At 45.9% G+C, this 25000-nt stretch overlaps 1 protein-coding gene across 5 annotated transcripts in view; it reads left to right on the top strand.

Annotated features, from left to right (window-relative positions):
- The window catches only part of LOC147032721 (plasma membrane calcium-transporting ATPase 2-like), a 250392-nt gene that overhangs the window by 184737 nt on the left and 40655 nt on the right, over positions 1 to 25000 (top strand). For all 5 annotated transcript variants that reach the window (XM_085870568.1, XM_085870570.1, XM_085870572.1 and 2 more), the window contains exon 4: positions 12467 to 12664. In XM_085870568.1, the coding sequence (XP_085726694.1) occupies positions 12467 to 12664 (198 nt within the window). The remainder of the gene's footprint in view (positions 1 to 12466; positions 12665 to 25000) is intronic.

Below are 25000 nucleotides of genomic sequence, written 5' to 3'. Positions count from 1 at the left end.
GGCCAGGTCGCGCTGCCGGCCTCCCTCGGGCGCGCAGCTCCTTGCACGACGCGAGCACCCTTCGTCCGACTCGCCGCCTCTCCACAGCTCGTCCCCTCCGTTCCGACTCTCCTTCGCCTCGTTCCGACCTTTACGACTCCCTTCTTCCTCGTTCCGACTTTTTACTCCTTCTTCCGACCTTTACTGACGAACACCGTCCTTTTATCCCCCCGTAACTTCGCCTTTGACCCCCTCCCTTTGACCTTTCAACTCGCTCCCCATTGGCCCGACAAAAAGTGGGCGTGAAGGCTTTTTGATCCACAAATTTGCATATATCGATCGCCCTGGGGCGGGGCCACCCGCCCCTCGCTCACCGATTGGACGGCAAAAAGTGGGCGTGTGTCGTTTTGGATCCGTTTTTGAAGCAGAAAATCCGTGATTTTGTACACGCTGTTCAACGTGCGCCCTACACGAGTCCAGCATCGGTGCCCATGAGTGGCGCGAGACGACGGCGATGCGATGGTGGCGAGTTGTGACGGTAAAGGTCGTGGCGGTTGTGGTGAAGCGGTGGTTGTGGTCGGTGGTTGATGTTGTGGTTGTGATGGTGGCGATTGGTCCAAAATAAAGATAGTAAAAGAAAACGGCTATCCTGAAGAGTCGCAGCACGTATAAATGACATGTATTCCCACTAGACAACGGGTTTGGGCCTAACTACACATGCACTTACCGAGATACCTCACCTAAGGGACCTGAATGGTGGTTTGCGAATCTGGTAACCACAACACTACCCCCTTCCCTTTTTACAGACTCGTCCCGAGTCGTCAAATTTTCGTGTGCCATCATGTGTAGTTTTCCCCTAGTACATTTTACCTACGGATCCCTGAGTGCGACATTCATGGTATTCGTGTCCCCAAAATAAATAACCTGAGGGCTGCGTAACTACCTAAACAAACTCACTCACACGGACGACTTAAATAAAATTGCCGGCGCTAAGACATACATGCCGGGGGCGCACTCATATTTACAGTACATCTTAACCTTAACTTACAAATTTTACACTAAACCATGGCCCAGGATCATTGAACTCTGCAAAAGAAAAGCAGTTCGCAGGGAGCCAGGCTGCCCACATGCAGTCTCTGACTCAAACAATGCAGGTGACAGGGAACGTGGCTGGCTGCTCACACGCAGTCCAAGGCCTTCCCTTTTGAACTGAACTCAGTGAACCACAACGGTGCTTGGGCTGCACAAACGCAGTCTCCGTGCCAGCTCAAGTGGCACACGCAATGAGCACAACGAATGGATGCATGAATACAAACACGGTGCACGGGCCGCCACTGCAGGCCCGTGTTGTAGCTGCCAACAGGGCAGTTCTCGCAGCTTGCAAACTGTTGCCTTGATCCTGGCGCACATGGAAATGAACAGGGGGGGGGGGGCAAAGCAAAAATTGAACGGGGCTGGTGAACGTGGGCAGTGGGCATGGCATGGCAAAGGCAGCAGGCAAACGCAGCCCGCAGAAGAAGGCCGCTGCAGGCAAACACAGCCGGCAGATGAACTGGCCGGCACAGGCCTTGAAGAAAAACAGCCAGCAGATGAAGCTGGCCAGCTTTTGCCGTCAGTGGAAGTTGGTGGAGGGAGTGCGGTGGTGCTGGCCACTTGGAAGGCGGGCTCGGACCTACCTACCCGTCTCCCTCCCAACCTATCGCCTTTGCCTGTCACTGTACATACCCACTCCCTTAATTTGTCAAACCCCAATTTAGCCCCAACTTATTTTTTTTGTTGTTTTTATTTTTACTCCCCCACTATAAATCGTCCCCTAACCCCCTTTATCGTCCTTGTTCGGCTAACCTATCCTGTCACCTAGCCTACTCCCAACCCCTACGTTCCCTTCCCGGAGGGGAATAAGGGAGAGCTAGCGTCCTGTGTCGAGGCCCAACGAAGCCTCAGAATGGCCTCCCCAGAGTTCGGCGATCTTAACACCAAGTGGGTCCAGCGGCCCACAACGACAGCGAGGGGATGGATGGTGCGGAGGGGTACATCTCCTAATCTACCCTATCCATTTAACTGTTAAACTACCCCGGGGCTTTCAACAAGCGCCTCTCGCTTAAACTATTGGTTCTAACAACCCAGATTCCCGTCGCCTGTGTTGGTGTCCTTACAATTTCGGGCCTCGCCCCCCAATTTTCGCTCCGTGCCCTCACACGGTCTCCTGGCTGGGACACGTGGCTCCCTTTGGCAGGCACGACCCTCTGCCGAATCTCCCGCTATGGCACCCCCGGGCACTACACTGCCTCCGAGCCTACCAGCTCCCTAACACCGGGGAGTGCCCCCCATGGCACCTCCCCTGAAACGCACACGTGGCAGGCCGGCCTCCCGGGCCCCTTTCCGAGGGTCACCCGTGCCCACTGCACTGCCCACGCGGCTAATGGCGCCCCGGGCCCCCGCACCAAGCAGGCGCACCCGTGCCCACTACTCTATCCCGGCCCCACATGGGCCCTTGGCCTACCGCGGCCGACTAGCCTGGTGCCCGGGGTACCCACTCAGCGATACTCACCTTTCGCAGCCACGCTCCCAAGCCCGTCAACAGGGCTCCTGCACCCCTCCAAATGGGTTTCGAGCCTACACTCCCACCAACAACAAAACGACCTCCATTTTTCAATTTGACTAACCCAGCTAACTCACTTTACTCTGACCCCGGGGTCCCTTGGGCGGGAGTCACTCCTCCCCCCAATCACTCATCGCACCATGCATTCCCCATTCACTCCACACACACAGACCCGCTGGCCTCACTCACTCACCAAGCACATGCTTCCACCTCACTCAACATGTCTTCACCTCATAACTCACCAACTCTTCAACACACACACCACTGAACTCTACCATTCTTCTAACTACATCCCCTAACTAACTCGTGCTCCCACGTCGTCCCTTAAACTAGTAGCACGTTCCTTTTAACACTACGTAGCTAAACTACGTCCCCTCTACACATTCATAAGTCTGTCCATGTCTCCAAATAAATCATTTTATTTCCCAACCTAAAGCTCACTAAATCCCTCTAACTAATCCATTCCACGGACTCCATGAGGACTTACCCCTGCCCCATGAAGTCGGTCTAACTAAGCTAACCCTTCCCCCTAACTAGTTTCCATCCTGTGCCCAGGGTAAGGGGGTCTTTCACCCCTTTCCCAGGAATCCTGTACACCCGAAAGTGAGGCTTGCTTCTTTTTTTTTTTTTTTTCATGCGCAGCACCTGCGCGGCAACTCAGAGCTCGCGCACTTTGCACCTGCGACTGCCCGTGACGTCATGCAGCTGCACGTGTTCCTCGTCCCTCCTTGGACGGGACCATCCGGCAGAGATACCCCTCCTGCCGAATTCCAACCCCACGTGCAGCCATGACGTCACCGTGCGCATAAAAAAAAAAACACAAGCCACACGTCTCGAGGGGTTCCCCACGCGAACACATGTGCTTTGCCCGTTGGAGCTTAACACACACGATCGCGTGGAGAACCCGTCCGGTCCAAATCCATTTACCTGCCTAAACTTTGTCCGTCCGCGGGATCGGCAAATCCACCGCGTGCGTTTCCGGACCGGGACTTCACTCTCGCAAGCGAGCACGTGGCGGTCTCGTGCGTTGCACAGCACGAACCGCGTGCTCACTGCTGGGTGAACCCGGCACGGTCCACGAAACAGCTACAGCCGCTACCCGGCTTTCTCTCCTCTGTCGCCGTCTCCGTCTCCATTCCACACACGCACACCTGCGTGTCACGACGCACACAGTCCACTCCATCACATTCACACCGGGAGACGCGGCTGCGTGCTCCCGCATGCCAACCGACATCTCCCTCACATACCGCTCTCTCACACACACGGTCTCCCTGGCACACAGCGACCTTGCACACGGCCGTTCACTCACGCGTGCCTCACTACTCACACAAACCATACTACTCACACGTGGTGCTCTATTCACTCGCGCGGGGGCACTCACCCGCGGTGCCTCACCCACACACGTGAGGGCACTCAACCGCTGTGCCTCATCCACACACCGTGCCTCACTCATACACGGCGTGCTGGGAAGCACGCACTCCAGCACCATCGCCACCACACCACTCACACACGGGGTCGCTTCCACACACGGGGACGCACTCACACCTTGCACCACACACACAGGGACAACCACACTGGGGATTTGTGTCCCCACAAGGGTCTCCGGGGCCTCTATACCCCCCAAGCTCTCCGTGCACCCGTCCACAGCACTCGTCCCTCAACCTCGCAAAGCACGACCGAACTCACCTGGTCGTGACTCGCCTCAAGGGGGCATACTCCCTCCCCTCGTTCCTGGAGGAGGCCATCCCGCTGCTCGCACCGGGTCCCTACACGCTCCGCGAGCTCACCCCCATTATCCTCCACTACCTCCGTGTGTGTGTGTGCGTCACTTACCCCATCTTCATCGTGTAGTCTTCCCTCTATTTTTCTGTCTCCCGTGTCTCTGCCAACTCTTCACCCTTTACCTCCCTCGTCTCAACTATTATTTCCGTTGTCGTCACCTCGTGTCTCGTCTCACACGTTTTGGTCTCCCCATTTAATTTTTCCCTTTCGGTCATCGTCACGACCCTCGCCCAACACGTTCCACGAATTATTTTTCACCCGCCTCCACCGCGGGCCTGTCAGCCGTTGCACCCCCACCCAGCTCGTTTGCTCCCACACGTGGAGTCGCCATTCCCAGCTCCCTGGTCACGGCCTTCATGCCCGCCTGCAGGCATCGGCCCATGTTCTGCGTCTCACCCCGCAGCTCTTTCATCTCTTCCCTCATTTGCTGTGTATTCGCATCCATCGTCGTTTTCACTTCATTTGTATTTGTATCCATCTTTTCATCCATTTTTTGTGTATTCGCATCCATCTTTTCGTTCATGCCTTTCATTCCGTTCTTCATTTCATTCATTTGCTTGTTCATGTTCGCAATCATCTTCGCTGTCGTTTCCGCATACATTTTTGCCAGCATGGTGTATAGCTGGGTCATGTCGGGTGCGCTTGGGTGAGCCGTTTCGGCAGGGGTCGGGGAAGGGTTTTGGTGGAGAGGGGGGGGGAAGGTGTCATACACCGCGGCCGCTGCCGCACCCACCTCAGGTTCTGGGTTCAGTTGGGCGAGTCCGTGTTCCTGCACAATCAACATTTCCTGCTCGGGGATTCCATCCTGGACCATGGATTCTACATTATTACACATATACATTTCTAATACCCCCGGCTCCCGCTCGCCTTGAGACGCCATCTTGCTTCTCGTGAAGGGTTAATTTGCTCGCTCGTAATTTGGAGGGAATCGGGGGTCGCTTCTCTCACCCCTGGACCGATTCCCGTGAATTTAGCCGGAGACAGGAGAGCCCGTTTTCCTGTTCTCCGATACCAGTGCCGCGAGGAGGGCGATGAATTTGTATCCCACTCCTGACACCAGTGTTGCGGATTCGCGCCCGCCGGCGTGCGGACGGCCACGTAACTCGAATCGCGGCACGTCGCCCACCGGACGGACAATCCAGTCGTGACCCTCTCGGACTAACGCCGGGAACCAGTCACGGGTGGACCTTTCGGTCACACCGCGATCGAGCCAATCAGCCCCCGCGTGGGATAGGGTTGCTCGCCAAATTCGAACTACCTAAGTACCCACGCGGAGGGTAGACCGGGCGATCGCACCTCGCCGCAGGTCGACTTCGGACACGGGCCACTTAAGCGACCCGTTCCGTACTATCAGAATAACCGAGCGGTGTTATCGTCGACCTCGACGGTTCGATTAATTATCGGGCGTATTCAGCCCACTACCAACCCTTTACGTGAAGCAAGATGGGGATTCAATGGAGGAAAAGACGAAGCGAAGCGGGAGAACAGTTCAACAATAAAGCACATTTATTCTCGGCACACGGGAAGCACACAAATACAATTCCACCAAATGCACACAAAAAAAAGAAAACACAATTCCATTTACACAAAAAGCAAACATAAAAGTGAAAACACAGTGCAGAGCTAATTCCGACTACCGAGCACACGGCAACACTTATACAATTCTACTTCACAGACGGCGCCGACAACACATACCCAAAACCAAGGAAAAGAAATACCCTCAAGAATGAGGTAGGCCTGGGGCCGAGACCTGGTCGGGCCTACCCGTCTGGTGATGAGACGCGGAGCGGCGATGGCCCCGCAACCCGCGGGCCTCGTGGACAGTGCCTGGCAGGGGGTGGGAACGGGGCCCCCTTGGTCGCACTATCTCAGCGCGGGGGGAAACAGGAGGGGGGTTGCTGATGCTCGGGGTATAGAGGATCTTTATTATGTGCGACGAGCGTCTCCACCTCGGCCAGGTCGCGCTGCCGGCCTCCCTCGGGCGCGCAGCTCCTTGCACGACGCGAGCACCCTTCGTCCGACTCGCCGCCTCTCCACAGCTCGTCCCCTCCGTTCCGACTCTCCTTCGCCTCGTTCCGACCTTTACGACTCCCTTCTTCCTCGTTCCGACTTTTTACTCCTTCTTCCGACCTTTACTGACGAACACCGTCCTTTTATCCCCCCGCAACTTCGCCTTTGACCCCCTCCCTTTGACCTTTCAACTCGCTCCCCACTTGCCCGACAAAAAGTGGGCGTGAAGGCTTTTGATCCACAAATTTGCATATATCGATCGCCCTGGGGCGGGCCAGTCGCCCCTCGCTCACCGATTGGACGGCAAAAAGTGGGCGTGTGTCGTTTTGGATCCGTTTTTGAAGCAGAAAATCCGTGATTTTGTACACGCTGTTCAACGTGCGCCCTACACGAGTCCAGCATCGGTGCCCATGAGTGGCGCGAGACGACGGCGATGCGATGGTGGCGAGTTGTGACGGTAAAGGTCGTGGCGGTTGTGGTGAAGCGGTGGTTGTGGTCGGTGGTTGATGTTGTGGTTGTGATGGTGGCGATTGGTCCAAAATAAAGATAGTAAAAGAAAAACGGCTATCCTGAAGAGTCGCAGCACGTATAAATGACATGTATTCCCACTAGACAACGGGTTTGGGCCTAACTACACATGCACTTACCGAGATACCTCACCTAAGGGACCTGAATGGTGGTTTGCGAATCTGGTAACCACAACAATATATATATATATATATATATATATATATATATATATATATATATATATATATATATATATATATATATATATATATATATATATATATGTTTTTATATATATATATATATATATATATATATATATATATATATATATATATATATATATATATATATATATATATATATACACAAAAGAGGAATGAGTGAGTGGAGGTGACCAGTGGTTCTGTATTTTGGGAGTATAAAGAGAAGGGATTTGCTAGTGGACCGCTGCACGAAAGTGAAAGCTCTCTTTTTTCAGATTTCTCACACCGCCGCAGCACCATCCTTTATTATCTTTCCAAAACGAAGTTTTTGCAATATCTGTTACTTGGTAAGTTTTATTTTTAGTTTGTGTGTCTGTAATCATTGGATTTTTCACCTTTATATCACTCTGTAGAGCACAATTCTCATCGGAAACTCTTGTGGGTACACATATCGTAGTATTATTACAATACCCTTCAGCACACATAAAGGTCAAGGTCACTTTACGGTAAATCATGGAGGTCACCGAAACCCTTATTTTTTGAGCAATTTTAATCGAATCATCTCCAAACTTTATGGAATGTCGTGTATGGTCTGGCGCTCAGCTGATTAGTTTTTGGTGGCCATTGGCCTTGACCTTCATGGTTAGCGCCTAAGGTAAAAATATTTTGACCCCAAGGTCAAATTTGGAAATCTTCGGTACCATGTCGTGTAATACCTCAAATTGAACACCTCGATGAGTGCTTTCAAGATATGTCAAGCTTGAGACGTATGACGTCATTTGGTGACGTTATGAGGCAAACGCATATTTTTCATGGTTACTCTGTAGAACGATTCTCATCGGAATCTCTCGTAGGCAGATATTCCTCAAGGAGTCGCTCCTGGTGGATAGCAGCTCTGTTCACCTCAGTGTGACCTTAAAGAAGTCACGTGCTCACCTTTTGGCAAGATGGTTTATTTTTGTGTTTGCCATCTTAATGCAGTGCATTGTGGGATATCTTATGCAACATTTTACATTTTTTTTGTTATGAATAACAATTATTTTTATGGAAGACTTTAAATTGTTTATTTATAAATGGTTTATTTGCTTTTAAAATCTTTTATCTAAACTTAAAAAAATATATTCACCACCATTGCAGCAAAATGAGCTTGGGGATTCAAATGTAAATTGCAGCACAACAGACTGCCTGAGAATTACCTTAAGCTTATGACTTGCTTAAGACTTGAGAGTTACTAATCTATCTCTCTGCATGTATATTTTGGCCTGTCTGTTTTTTTGTCTATCGTGTTATAACTTGAACGGATTAACTGATTTCAATAAATCGGACTATGGTGGATTCAGGAAACTCCCGGGAAGGTTTGTGATGATTTTTTTTTTTTTTTTTTTTTTTTTTTTTTACAAATGGGTACATGGAAACAACGTGGCGAATCTGCAAAAACCAACTTGCAATGCTAGTTATCCCTGCACTCGGAAGCCTTTTTCTTCTTGCCCTATTGATTAGCCATCACAGCAAAGATTGGTATATCCATCAGTGAAGTGACAGGTCTTATATTCTACTAAGCTATAAATACTGTGCAAATCTGATAGATGTTACATATCACTCAGTAAGAGTTCAGTACAATCAACAGGCCACCTCGTTCATCATACTCTTGTGTTTCATACAAGTTAGAAGTCATCTGTTATGCTGAATTACACACCATCTAAAATGTGTCTCTCCATCGATCGGCAAATCAATGCTTCTGAGATAACTAAATTTCCAGCCCTGTGCTCGAGTTCATTTTTTGGGTGTGGGTTGTACATATAAACTGGTATTTTCGTGACTTTTATCTGAAAAGTGCCCCACATATATATCTATATATATATATATATATATATATATATATATATATATATATATATATATATATATACATACATATATGATAGTGGATTATACATGAGTGATTATGGTCAATAAAATTAATTTATTGAATCGCAGTCATTTATATTGACAGGCTTGTGTCCTGCTTTACCCAATAGCACATCTCCCTGATTTGTTTAAAAGACACAAGGGACAGTACAGTGCTGAGACATTCACCAAAATTTCTTTTACAACTTGTGTCATTGTTTAAAATTGTTTTTTTTTTTTCCAGGAATCGGCAGGTTGGAGTCCGTGTAATTACTGACTACAGTAAATGCTGTGTACAATGCAAAAACCTTGAGTAGCTGTCACTGAAAAATAATGTTGCATTGATCTAGACATTTCAGGGATATGTTCACAAACATTATTCTTTATAAACAACTGCATGTGACGGGTGGAAAGAATATTTGGCTCAGTAATTTATAAAACACGTTAATATGGCAAATGGCTCGGAAAATGGGTGTTATTTCACACCCACTCGCCTCGGGATGAAGGAGCACGAACCACTCACTTGGGATGACGGAACATGAACCACACGTCTGCAGTGAGTGAATGATTCAGTCGGAATGACGCAGCATGGTACCGCTATCGACACTCGGCAAGTGGCTTAAACACTAAAGCAAGCACTCCAATTAAATGGTTGTGAAGGAATGGCTGGTCAGGCAGTGGCTGCATACCACATAGCATCCCTTTAACTTTAAAGCTGGTCTTCACCACACACAGAGCAGTTAAAGAAATAATATGAATTAGTTCAAATGACTTTTCACTAAAGAGTTGCTGTTTAATGTAGAACAACCCTGGAGACATCGCAAAGTTTAATCGCCCGTGAAACAAACATTGCAGATAATTAATCTGCCATGTTGCCTGCTCGTCTGTGCATGCATCATGTGGTATATCGTTCGCTGTCCGTGCAAACGTTGTAACTTTATTTTAAGACATCTGTTTTTCACCAGGTTTGCTTTGATTCCCTGTCGAGCACCTCACAAAACCTCCAAAAATATAGACACAGATCTGGCAGATGCTATGACTAAGCAGTCCCTCTGTGGCACAGGGCATGAGGTCAAGCAGTGAATATCATTGTCATATAGCTCAATTAAGCTGGTTAATTTTGGTACATTCTTACATCTTTTGTTTACTCAAAATAATTTTCCAAACAGTAGAAAAAGACATGTTTTGCTTTGGAAAGTTCACATTTTCTTGTGTATATATGGAGAAGGAGGGAACATAGCCTTGCTTGCTGAAAGTAAATTGGTACATTGGCTTAGTTATTAGACTCATTATTTCTTGAAATCATCAGATTTCACTCCAGATTTCAACACTTATTTCGTCCAGACGATATCCGATCCTCAAAATCGAAATAATATTCCGATGATATACTTTAATTCATCCGTGAGCGTATATCGTGGAAAATCCTATCCTCTTGTATCATAATGAAATCGCTCCAAGCTCCTGATTTGAAAATTTTACCACTTACAAAAGTGATATATGCAGCAATTATCAGCTCTGATCAACAGGCATTTGATAATAGAGAAGAAGGTGGAAAAATAACTTTATGGTTAAGAAATCGTTACTGCCCGTTCCAAGTCGAGGTATGGTTGAGCAGGCCAAAAAACATGGTGGCTTCAGACCCCAATGAAGTTATCTAGGATATGCCTTCAGACTCCATCGAGAGTGGTGACCGAGAATGCACCTGATAAAGGATATAATTAAATAAGGCCGTTCATTATCCTCAAAAGGGGTGTTTTAATTAACCCAAATTCCCAATTTTCTGTTGTGCACTTCCTTGGAGTTTTCCTTGTATGCATGCAAAGTTTCAGGCTGCTAGGGTTTATGGTTTTGGAGTTATGGAGACACACACACACGCGCTGACTGACACGCACACAGACACACACACACACACACACACACACACACACACACACACACACACACACAGACACACACACACACACAGACACACACACACAGACACACAGACACACAGACACACACACAGACACACACACACACACACACACAGACACACAGACACACACACACACACAGACACACACACACAGACACAGACACACACACACAGAGAGACACACACAGAGACACACACACAGACACACAGAGAGACACACACACAGACACACAGAGAGACACACACAGAGACACACAGAGAGACACACACAGAGACACACACGCAGACACACACGCAGACACACACGCAGACACACACGCAGACACACACGCAGACACACACGCAGACACACACGCAGACACACAGGCAGACACACACGCAGGCAGACACACACGCAGGCAGACACACACGCAGGCAGACACACACGCAGCAGACACACACGCAGGCAGACACACACGCAGGCAGACACACACGCAGGCAGACACACACGCAGGCAGACACACACGCAGGCAGACACACACGCAGGCAGACACACACGCAGGCAGACACACACGCAGGCAGACACACACACGCAGGCAGACACACACGCAGGCAGACACACACACGCAGGCAGACACGCAGACACACACACGCAGACACACACACGCAGACACACACACGCAGACACACACACGCAGACACACACACGCAGACACACACACGCAGACACACACACGCAGACACACACACGCAGACACACACACGCAGACACACACACGCAGACACACACACGCAGACACACACACGCAGACACACACACGCAGACACACACACGCAGACACACACACGCAGACACACACACGCAGACACACACACGCAGACACACACACGCAGACACACACACGCAGACACACACACGCAGACACACACACGCAGACACACACACGCAGACACACACACGCAGACACACACACACACAGGCAGACACACACACACAGGCAGACACACACACACAGGCAGACACACACACACACACACACACAGGCAGACACACACACACACACACACACACAGGCAGACACACACACACACAGGCAGACACACACACACACACACACAGGGAGACACACACACACACACACACAGGCAGACACACACACACACACACAGGCAGACACACACACACACACACAGGCAGACACACACACACACAGGCAGACACACACACACACACAGGCAGACACACACACAGGCAGACACACACACACACACAGGCAGACACACACACACACACAGGCAGACACACACACACACACAGGCAGACACACACACACAGGCAGACACACACACAGGCAGACACACACACACACAGGCAGACACACACACACAGGCAGACACACACACAGGCAGACACACACACACAGGCAGACACACACACACAGGCAGACAGACACACACACACTGCCATTTATTAGTATAGATGGACTGGAGAGGTATCACGGTGAGCAAAACTCTTCTGAGAGAGAGGATAGATTTTTGCTGTGTCTTTGTACTGTGTAATTTTGACTTACTGTTTCTGTTACTTGTTTGCAGGACTCACTGGTGATGTGGCTGACATGAACAGACGGAGAACAATTTTTGGCCAGAACTTTATCCCCCCAAAGAAGCCCAAAACGTTCTTGCAGTTAGTGTGGGAAGCGCTCCAAGACGTTACACTTATCATCCTGGAAGTGGCTGCGCTTATCTCACTTGGATTATCTTTTTATCCAGTGCCTGGAGACATCGATGAAGGTACAAAATAGCATATTTGCCCTTTTTGTATACAAAATCTAGGCTCGTGGAGGAGTTTGGATACTGAATGCAAAAAGCCATTGACTGACATCGACACTCGGCAAGTGGCTTAACAACTAAAGCAAGCACTCCAATTAAATGGTTGCGAAGGAATGGTTGGCTAGGCAGTGGCTGCATACAACATAGGATCCCTTTAACTTTAAAGCTGTTCTTCACCGCACACACAGCAGTTAACACACCGCACACACAACACAGACTGTGGGCTAGTAGGTCAATGCAATAAGAAGGGAGGGAGAGGTTTTAAAGAAACCTGCAAATTAGAGGGTTGAGTTAGATAGGGTTAATGTTTGTGCAGAAGATATTGAGTAACTCGTATGTGGCTTGCTCATATGTCCTTATTAATCTTGCCGATAGGATTTGAGAATGGTTCTTGATTTGTATCCAACTCGTTTGCTGCAAAACAGCATTCGCTGATAACATAAACAGCACTCGAGAGTTGAGGGGCTTCTGATTATTATTATATACAAAGCAAACAAACCTCTGTACTTCTGGGATAAACTGTGACACTCTTCCATAGTAAGTGCCAGCACTTGTTGAGATCATGATAAAGTCTTAATTCCATCAAAATAAGCAATGCTTGCAGTTAAAGGTTGGCCTGGTTTGGAGATTTTTCTGCCTAGTTGTCTCTTGGATGGTAATCTTGTTTTGTTGGTTTGGTAATTATATTTTGATTTGTTTCCAAGTATTATTATGGGGTCAGCTGTTTAAATCATTTTAAATAATGGGTTATCTACCAGTTCTTCGAAGCGAAGTTCCCCTGACCATTTATTTACGTTGTGTGTGGCTGTTTCGTTTTTATTCATGCTTTGCTTTTCTTATTTTTTTTTTTATCAATTTTTCTGTCCCAAACCATATCCTGCTTTGTTGACTCATTTAATTTTCTTCCCAAGTTGAGTCCGGCCTACCTGTGATAGTGGATTGTGCCTCCCCTCAGTCTTTTGCCTTGATTTTACTCCTTTTATTCCAGTTATTGTTATATTACTTCTGATCCTGCAGTCCATCAAAAATTAAAATAAACATCTCTTCCTCACTCGGAAAAGAAAAAAAGCATGGAAAAAAAACTCCGTGGGGGTGGGGGGCGGGTTGGGGGTGAGGGACAGAGGGAGAAACTAGCAACCAACAACCAAAAACATCGGAAATCTTTTTCCAAACTGCAATCTCATTGGACAGTTACTCATTTTCCTATCTCTTCTTTGTGATATCCCCAAACTGAATAAAACATTTCTCTTTCATGAAACCTCTTCACAACATTTAAAAAAAAATAGGGGCAGTACCCCTGGGTGCTCACCTGGTCGAATAATGATACTAAGGAGGAAGTCAACAAGGGATTGGAATCGGAAAAATAAACCAATGTTATAGCAAATACATATTTTGGGGGACTTCCCCCCATAAATCCCCAAGACCCTGATTTTTTTTATTTCTTTCTTTTTATTGTTATTTATTTTTATTTTTTCATGCTGTGAACAAACCTTAGTACATCATGGGTGATAAAGGTGGTGGTCAAGTTTCATTGGAATTGTGTGTGTAGTTTCTGAGAAGAAAGCAAATACCTCTTTTGGGGGGCAACCCCCTGTATACTGTCTTGGACCATGATTTTTTTTACTGTGGTGAACAAACTTTGGGACATTACGGGTGGTGAAGGATGTAGTCAAGTTTCATCAAAATCAAATGTGAAGTTTCAGAGAAGAAGCTGCAAGTATTTGTGGACTGACGGATTGACATACTGACTACGCGCCATCCTATAAGCTCCCCAGAACTATGTTCCAAGTGAGCTAAAACTAGCAAGGCATTCTTTGACACCACCAGAGTTTCCTCCGCCCACATTATTATATCATTATAAATACTTGCACCAAGTTTGATTTATATCCCTGAACTGAGAATCAAAATATAAAATAATTTTGGCTACCAGACCATGCATCTATCAGGTTGAAATTTAAAACTCGTATTCCCCATGACGAATATATCATCATTGTGAAGTTTCATGTCAATTTGATGAAGCGGTTCAAGGGATTTTTTTTAAAAAGATTTCTTTTCAGTCCAATGTGGCTGCCAGACAATGTGACATTCATTTTTCACGAACACCCTTGTATCCCCAAGGCTTTGTTCATTGCTTGGTTCATCAATGGAATAATTCATTGCCTGGGGGTAAAGGGATGTTTTTTTTTTAACATTTTTATTTCAACAGTTGGGGAGGAACAATTGTTTTTTCAATACCTGAATTAATTCATCATTATCAAGTCATTTTTGAACAGCTATAGCTTCCAACCACTCTCCTTCCTCTCCCTCTTATCCCAATCCCATTGCTGATTTCTTATCACTCATTCATTTTCCTTTTTTATTTTTCCTCTAAAAGCTACCACACCATCCCCCCCCCCACCACCCCATCTCCTCTCTTGGTTCCTGCTTCCACCTCCTTTAAGCTGACCTATCGGTTGGTTGTCCCTTGGCTTTCTCATCTGCCTTTTATTTTGTCAGCTTTATTTTTCATGGACAAATCGACTTGATTTAATTTGACTGATCACCTAAGTGGTATAGAAGAGTTTCTCAAAGGTCAATTTATACTTTTGTCAGTGTCATTCTGAACATGGGTGAACAGCACTTTCGTGTATAAAATGCGATTTGTAATTAGTTTTTTTTTTTCTAAGGGAAGAGCTTTTGCAGTTGATGTATTTTAATCTGTTGCCTGAGAGCAATCTGAAAACACTGTGCACTCACAAAGTCCATGCTAGTTAAATTGCTTAATTTTGCCTTTTTTATTTCAACGAAGCTAATTTTTATCTCTGCCACCAAAGGTGGAAGGAGGTTATGTTTTCGTCTGTCTGTCTCTTTGTTTGTGTGTGTATGCAGGATATCTCAAAAATATTTGGACGAATTTGGATGAAATTTGGTGGGCAGGCAAGGACAAATTGATTTATTTTTTTTTGAAGATCTGGATCTGATCTGATCTGGCAACTAGAATTTTAAATTGATTCTTCACTATTGAGAATGGAGGCCAAAAATGATAGATATTGCGATATCTCAAAGTTGTGGATGGATTCGGGCGAAACTTGGTGGACATAGTTGGGTGTGTGATATGGAAGGATCGATCAATTTTGGTGAAGATCCAAATCCAGATCTGGATACGATAATTTTTTTAAATTCTACAAAGTGATTCTTCACCATTGAGAGATGTGGCCAAAAAAATATATATAGCATGATATTTCAAAAAGTTATTGGGCCCAATTTGTTGTACTGGATCAGGCATTGTGTGGTGGAGGTATGCGCTCTACTGAGTATCCTTCTATTTGTATATGTGAACATTCCAAAAATAAAGTAATTACTTTCACAAGCTTATCATTTTGCACATTCATATTCCTGAAAAATATTGAACATGAAAACATGTATATTCAGAGGCTGTGAAAGCATGCGACTTCCAATCTCTTAAATTTTCTTGTTTGAAGCCATCTTTAATGCATATATAGTACAATAAACAAAAAATAGATTTAAAATTGCACAAGGGTAAGAACTGCGGTGAGAAATGGCTCATTTATTCCTTTTTTTCTTCTTCTTTTTTTAAACCACCTATTGAACCAAATTCCTTGGTCTCTCAGTTTCATTTGTCCCCCCAGGGCTTCCAGACAGCATTTCACCACTATCTCAGGCATCCCCCATCCACAACAATGATTTCTATCCCCATTATCCCTCAGCTTTCTCCCTCCGCATCCTCCCCTCTCTCCCATCGCCCCTCCCCTCCCCCATTAACCCCCGGCTTTCTAACTATTAACATTACCACGTTTACTAACCCCATTACCCTAAACCTGTAGGCCAAATGTAGCCAAAGCCTAACTTTCTGTGTTTCCAGTTTTTCCTTTCACTTCTGTGATTGAAATTTTCTGGCTGTCTTCATCTCATTCACCCCATGTGTCCTCCCCTTGCCCTCATTCTTCCCCACATTCCTTATTTATCCAAGTTCCCTCTATTTTGTCCCTCAACCTTGCTGTTGGTGTGTTCCGCCCCACTCTCTTTTTACTGTTATTTTTGTCTGAGGCTCACGAACGTGTTATGCCTCAGCACTGGGGATCCTTTGCCCAGGAATGGCCCATTGGTTTCTTACTACTGCAATCAGTAAAATCAATCTACTACTTGACTATTCCCTGTAGTCACCCAGTTGAAGTGAAATTGATGGCACACACATGGTAGGCAAATGGATGGAACACAGTTCTTACTTTTTTAAGGCCTTATTTAAAATGAATAAATATTGGGAAAAAGGTGGACAAGATGAGCATTTTGAAACAGTCCAGGCAAATCAACAGACACAAGCAGGAAGAAGGAAATATGTAACTTGTATGCAGGGAAATAAATAAAGAACAATTCCTAACCCGACTAGGCGCCACAGACCACTTCTACAAAGCAATGGCATAATGCAGGCGAGGACTTCCCTTTGGCGATGCATGGAGCGCAGGGTGATTGTGCAGCTCGAGAACAGCATCCACATTTCAGAGTGCCAGCAATAAAGAAAAGCCAAGGATGAGGCAAGCCAGTGACAGAGAGTGCCCAAGATGACGAGAGCTAGAGATTAAGAGAGACGGAGCAAAACGAGAGAGAAAAATAACAGAGAGCGATCTTTTGTCCCAAGGTTCCATTCAACTCTGTGCCTACGTCCGTCTCAATCCAGCCCTCATGGAAACTGCCCTTTTTCCAGCACTACTTCATGATGATCTCTCAAAACCTTTCTTCTCCGAACAACTTTTGTCTCCACACTGGGAGCTCTCTGAGACTACCCTTTCCTATTGCGTCCCAGGTCAAAAAACCAGTAAAGACCAGTAGCTTACTGGTCAACTGGTACCAGTTGAAAACCAGTAGCCAACTGGTACCAGTAAAGCCAGTTGGTTTCTTACTGGTTTTAATATGGAAATTGGAATAGAGTGATATATTACCAGTTGAAATACATGTATTTAATTAACTGGTATCAACTGGGACCAGTACATTGTAACTGGTATCAACTGGGAGACCAGTACATTGCAACTGGTATCAACTGGAACCAGTAAGACTTTAACTGGTACAAATATGAGCCACTGGTTTTTTCAACTGGGAAATTGGAATTCTGACTGAATTTAACTGGTACCAGTTGAAACCAATAGAGACCAGTTAAAGACCAATTAGAACCAATAGAGACCAGTTGAAAATGTGTACTGGTTTTAACTGGTTTTTCGACTTGGGGTTCCAAGAGATTCGCTACCTGCTCTTGTGGAAGGTTCCTTCATCTGGGCCATCCCACGTATGGGGCATCCCCAATAAGTCTTTCCCCTCTTCCAGGGCTCCATAGCACATTAGGCCACTGTGGCTTGCACACACTGGCCAGACAGATCGTGATTGGTCATTTTAAAGCTTCTAGTGCTTGTGTGCCTTTTTGTGGCCGGAAGTCCTCACTTGGCCCAGTCTGCAAACAAGAGGTGTTTATGCATACAATATTATCCTGATTATCCTGTCTTTAAATTATGTATGCTACCTCTTCAGTTTCACATGTAACAAGATGACTTGCTCTGACAGGTATGCCCATGATACATAGCAATCTAACCTACTCAAAACACATGGACCATGGACCATGGACTTACCGCAGCCTAGCTATGGACTCTACCACCCCCCACCCCTTCCATGTAACAGTCCTGTTTCACTATGTCTTACAGCTCCTCCACGAACTTCAATACTGTTAAAAACAAAGAAAAAGAAAATAGTCATTATTTAAATTATGACAAATTGTCGGGGAAGACACTCCTCTATATTGTCACCACATTGATGGCTCAAGTAAATTGGAAGCCTTGCATATCAACCTGCTTTAGTTTGGCAGTGGGAATGTATTGATTTCCTTTACAAAAGCTTACATATTGTGAAAACTACATTGAGCTGCATTCCATGATGTAAGTTTGACCAAATTTTGCAAGTTGTTGAACCAAAAATTCAAAGGATTGCATCAACAAGTGGTTGAATTACATTTTATTGGACTTGTTTCAATCTACTGTCACACTAAACAAATGTGCATTATTTTGTGTGCATTTCATTATTGCTCTCAACAGCAACACCTCACTTTGGACATGGACTGCTTGCATTTGCAAGTCCCACTGTCATAAAAAAATTTTGTCTGACAATCTTAGCCATAGTCACCATGAATGACTAGTTTAATGATGTTGTGAAATATATGCTTGCTTGATTGGCTGTATTCCTCTGGCCTGTACGTATGTGTGCATGCGCCAATAAATCTGGCAGTTGGTCCACGCAAGGTGATACTATTCGTGTTCGTCATCATTACATGGTGTCAGAGATTCGGGATTTTCTTCATCAACGGTGATGGAATTTAAACCGCCTGGTTATCTCCGGGCCTCCGGCTAGATGGGAATGTAGCTGAGAAATGGCGACGCTGGAGTAAGGACCATTGACTGGTATCTTGAGGCTGCCGGCCTCAAGTCGACAACTAACAGTCGAAAGGTCGCCATCTTGCTGAACTGTGCAAGGCCAGATGCTGTGGATGTATACGAGAACCTCCCATTTGAATCAGTGGTTGCTTCGAAGGTATTCAAAACTCTCAGAGGCATTCAACACGTACTGCAACCAGTGGAAGTCCATGAGCGATTCAAGTTCTGGGAATTTGCCTAGTCTGAAGCTCAGGCATTCGAATCATACTTGAACAAGCTGTGAATGCATGTGAATTCACCGAGACTGATAATATGATCAGGGATAAAAAAAAAATTCCATGTGCAACCTCACCTTAAAAGAGCATCTCTTACGTGAACCGAGACTGACTTTAGAAAAAATGTAACTCTCTGTTTGGATGCTGAGTCGAGTATATCGCATGCAAGGGCCATGACGTCGACTCTCACATCGGCCCTTCCACCAGGCTCTCCCAAGACATTGACTTGATTTGCTGCCAAGGGTGCTGCAGTCTCAAGTCTGCTGGAAAGGGTCCCTTTGCACCCAAGCATTGGTCGACCACGAGCAATAAGCACGCCCAAAATTGTGGGAAATGCGGGCATATTCATCAACCTCGCCAATGCCCTGCCTTTGGGAAATGCTGCAAGAACTGTAATAAGCAGAACCATTTTACAGAGGTCTGCTGACAATCCAAGCATGTCCATTCATTGGCGACGAGCACAGCCTCAACGAAACTGCCGTCTCTCAGTGATTTGTACATTGATGGCGTGTCTACACTGCTGGTAGGAGACATGCAGTTCATGAAGCCAAACGTCTCTTGGTTTGCGAACATCAACATCAATGGTCATAGGGTAAAGGTGAAGGTTGACTTGAGCATAGGAATCGATACTCCCTCGCAGAATATTCAATTCCATGGAAAAGCCAGTCAAGACTATTAACTCAATGATCCTATTGAAAACACCTCATCATGAAGTGGCCAAGCTACTTTGCTCTGCTGGGTCATCACCGGGGTGCTTCGACCTCTATGTGATCGACACCAAAGCACCTCATATTCTCACGCGTTGACATGCCTGGGTCTTATCCAGAAGGGCCCCAACAGTCAGTTTCTGTTTGTCGAGGCTGTCACGTCACTTCAACAAAGCCTGACCTTACACTGGACAAAGTCAAGACTGATTATGCAGATTTGTTCACTGGCCTGGGGAAGTTCGACACACCGTACCACATTGAACTGGATCCGTCCATTTATTCAGTCATCGAGCCACCTTGTCATGTGCCTCTCAGCCGACATGAGCACTTGAAAACCAAACTGCTTGACATTGAGGCACAGCGTATCATTTCCAAGGTGGATGGACCAACGGACTTGGTGCATAATCTTGTAGTCATCGAGAAGAAAGATAAATCGTTGCGTTTGTGTCTCGACCCCAGGAATCTCAACAAGGCCATTAAACATGAGCACCACCCCATCCCTACAACAGATGAAGTCATGGGTCAACTCGCCGAAAAGAAGGTCTTCAGTATATTTGACCAAAAGGACTCTTTCTGGCAGGTTCATTTAGATCAAGAGAGTGCCCTCAAGTGCACTTTTAATGCTCTTCTGGGTCGTCGTCGTCGTCGTCTTGACCATCGACCGTTCGGTGTGACATCAGCCAGTGAAGTTCTCCAAGAGAGGAATGAGAGCACAATTGGAGTCATTGATGGGGTCTTCTGCATCGCAGATGACATGATTCTTGCTGCAACCACCATTACTGAGCACAACGCCATTGCACGCAAGGTACTGGGACGTGCATGACAGAAAAAATGTCAAATTCAACCCAAACAAGATCCAGTGGAAGGTTGCAGATTTAAAATACATGGGTCATGTCCTCACCTCTGCTGGGGTTCGTCCGGGTGACGACATGGTGCAAAGCGTGTTGGAACTGCCAACTCCTCAGTCACGTCTGGAGCTCCAGTGAGTTCTGGGGGTGGTTAATTACCTCAGTCGGTTCATACCCAACATGTCGACCATCACGACACCATTGCGTCAGCTGCTAAAGAAATAGCCCAAGAGCCCACAAAAGTTTATTTGTGTTTTGTTTGCCAAAAGGTCTGAGAGTTGTTTCCAGAGTGAACATGTCTGTAGAATTCGAATATGCTGGTCTGATAAAAATCCACTTGTACAGTTTTTCACAAATCGCGCTTTCATATGGGTACCCTATAATTTCCCATGAACGCATTTCATTTGGTAAACGTTCCGAACGAACTTTATAAGTAATTAATTTTAACCCAAGCCCAATAGCTACACCCAAAAATGAGATCATGCTAAAGCTTATCGTTGGCCGGATTCTATGAACTATTCTGTTTCTCAATTTGACTTCAAAAAAGTTGGATTCGCCTGATTTCAATGATTAATCCCAATTTTACTTACCGGCGCATTTTATCATCTTATGTTTTTTTGTGTATTTGTGAAGAACTATCATTCCCCTTTCATATGCAAAAACAATCACACAAAATGGTTTATATTTTTGCAGAGTAATGAAAAAAAAGAGTATACATGGGGTTACTTGGAAAATATTGCAATTTCCGATGATTCTTGGAATATACATGTAAATGTTAAATAAGTCGAGGCTCCGTTTTAATTACAATATAGTGATTTATTGACATTATCATAATACGACAAAATTGTTAACAATGTATAACAACATAATCATGATTATCACATATATCTTTCTAGTAAATGAAATGGTTGTCATCCACGTGTATAAATAGCAATGCGTTGAGAAGTTTGGAAAATGAGCATGCAAATCTATTGACTTTTGTTCAATATGTTCCTATAGATCTGGATAAGTGTCTTGGTAATCTTCAGTTTTATAATGAATCCATGAATGTATCTGAACCGTCATCACACAATGAGCTTTCCATTTTGCTCATCTCCAATCATTGCCATCCACGTCCAATTCATCTGATCCATACAAAAGTTCTCCGTGCGACATTTCCACATCCTCGTCGTCCTCTGATTCGATGACTGATTCCTTTTCACTGAGGATCTGGCTGATATGGCGTGGCATCTGATCACCATCAAACCAATCGATTGCATAGCTTCCATCAACCAGGATCCATCCGTGTTGGCATGGCTGGCCACATAAGCTCGATGGGTCTTGACGTGCTGCTTTCTTCAACAGAGAGGCAACATAATTTGCTCTCTTGATTTTCTTGATCAGAACGGATTGACAAGGCAGCATGCTGCTTGGGTTTACACCCTTGATCTTCTCCAGTGGATCCCCCAGCTGTCTTGGCGCATATGTGTGTTGAAACATAACATAGCGGGCAGTGTCAACGCTGAGCAAGTCATGTTTCCCATACAGCGAGCATACAAAATGCTCAATTGTCAAAACTCTTTCATCAGGCACATTGTGGTGCTCCCCAGCATGGAAAACGCTGAGATGAACTGTTCGTATTTCATCATGATGTCAAGGTGTCTCTGTTTTCCTTTGTTCATGAAGGATGCTGTGAAGTCGGTACCAGTAAATGCATGAAGTCCAGGAAGAGCTTGCAGGACCATAGACTCCAATTCATCAACCATGTTGGGAATACTGATGTATCGCCTGGTGTTGTTACTGCTGAGTCCAACATCCATCCATACGTTTGGGCAGTCATGTGCGGCACCTGTGTAGCACAACAGAACCACGAGGACATCCGTGTCATTGCTTCTGACCCTCATCGTTGCGGCTGGTGATACTTTCGTGATATGATGAAGATGAAACACAAGTCGAGTGTCAGTTTCTTCATGTTGGCAGTTCAATGCCTCTGTATCTTCTCTGAATACACTCCCTCCGTTTTCTCTGAATGTGTAGCAGACACCATCCAGACCCATGACCACAATGTGATCCTTCAGGATGCTCGCATATCTGTTGTTCTTCCATTCGTTTGCAAGGAAGCAGAGGAATCCTGCTTTGAAGAAACATGACTGAAGAGCTATTTGCCAATTCTGAGGCCACTTCTGTTCAGGACCTGTTACAGCAAACGTCATTTCTTCTGACCCTCGTCTCAGCCTCTTTGATACTCGGAGTGATGTACGTATCACAAACAAGATCAGTGCGTGGTGACGTCTCACACAACCGTCGGAGGATTACTTCACCGACCCCACCACATGTGGGAGGGAGATTCAGCAATGTGTGTAGCAGGAACATCGCATCGACTAATGTGGCGTCAATATCTCTTGGTTTCTCGCTTTCAACCATTCCCTCCAGCTTGTGCAGAAGCTTTGACTTGTCGGTTTTGTTGATGCTACCATCCACGTGCGCTAGTGTGAGTGCAATTGGAGTCAGTGGATATTGAAAGACTTTCTCAATATCTATCCTTTCCAACGTACTGATGTAGAGTAGCCTTCCAAACAGGTCTCTGGTCCCTTGTAGTTCGACTACCTTCTGGTCCTTGGTGGTGATGTTTTTATTCACAGCAGCACTTGCAAAGTTCTTGATCTTACTTCTGCTGATTGGTTTCTCGAAGCGAGCTTGATCGTTGAAGCTCTCTGCTGTTAAATTATCCCACAACTCCTGGCCTTTCACTTGAAACCCCAAGTGATCCTCCTTGATATCATTTGGTACACTGGCGCCAGTCGTGATGCAGTGGAGGGTTTCATTCATGTTCTGATCAAACGGGTTCATGGTATTCTTGATTGCGTAAAGCAGCTTCGAGAGATCATTATTGTCTCGGGTGACTCGATACAGTTTCAACGATTTGGAGAGACGTCTTCCTTCAATTTCAAGCCAGCTTTGTCGAGGAGGCTTCAAACAATACAACTTCTGGCAGCTCTAGTGACCATCCACCACTGTGTCGCACTGTCGGACTAACTGAACGAAGTGATTCCTGTCAGCTTTGATGCAGCATCAGCATTCACTGTCTGCTCGAGGGTGATGTTGACTTGAGTTCGCGAGAATGATTTGTTGGTTCTTCTCACAGATAAAGCTCCATTTTCTAAGGCTTCTCGAACACCAGGATGTGTGTTGTCCAGGTTCATCAGATTGTGATAATTACGAACCAGCCATCGAGCGTAGTTATGTCGATTCCCAGCAAAGAAGATGGGACACATTTGGCCCAAGGAGAAAATGAAGAGCTGCAGGTCATTTGTTCTATACGCTCGACTGAATCGCAAGAAGATATGGGCTAGATCGATGTACATCATCCAAAACTTAGCTGTGTTCCCATGATGACCGCTGAGGGTCAGTGCTGTGTACTCTGTATACTTCTTCATGACTATGGTGTAGTCGTTGCTTACTTCTATCTCATGAAATGCATCAGGGGTCAGATCTCGTCTGGAAGATACTACTGCAGTCAGAAAGATTTCAGGCAATAGATCAGTGTCTTGAAGAAACTTCTGGAAGTGGAGAACTTTGAAAGCTGTCGCGAGGAGAGGATGAAGCCGCTTACATCTGCAATGATAAATATACAAAATGTGCTGTTCGTATAATATCAAAATGAAGAAGACACGACATGATACATGTTTAATTGATATATTGGAATAGCATCCATTCAGCTCACCGATTGAAGTGTTTTCCTCGTAGAAATCCATTCAGCGACCCCGGAGCAAGAACGCCTGTTTCTGTGACTATCTGTGGGCCACCAGAGCTATCGAGGAAGTGTCCCAGAGCACCAAAATACGCAAGTTCAATGTGAAAGGGTCCAAAGCAGATGAACACGTTGTTATACGTAGGATCCTTGGCAGCTTGTATTTGTAGAGCTGGTATAGCTATAACTAAGTGATAGTGGACCACGACGAAGTCCTCTCTCCATTCCTGAGCAACCTGCTGAATTAGTCGGAGCATTTCTACCACTACGTCCAGCCGAGTCAGAGGGAGATTCAAGTTCTCCATGTAGGCAATTCTCTGTCTGAGG

Source organism: Eptatretus burgeri, chromosome 2 (genome assembly GCF_056783735.1).
Source record: "Eptatretus burgeri isolate ZD-2024b chromosome 2, Ebu_testis_v1, whole genome shotgun sequence".
Lineage (NCBI taxonomy): Eukaryota > Metazoa > Chordata > Myxini > Myxiniformes > Myxinidae > Eptatretus > Eptatretus burgeri.
The sequence above is the reverse complement of the archived record's forward strand: the minus strand, read 5'-3'. Positions and strand labels throughout refer to the sequence as shown.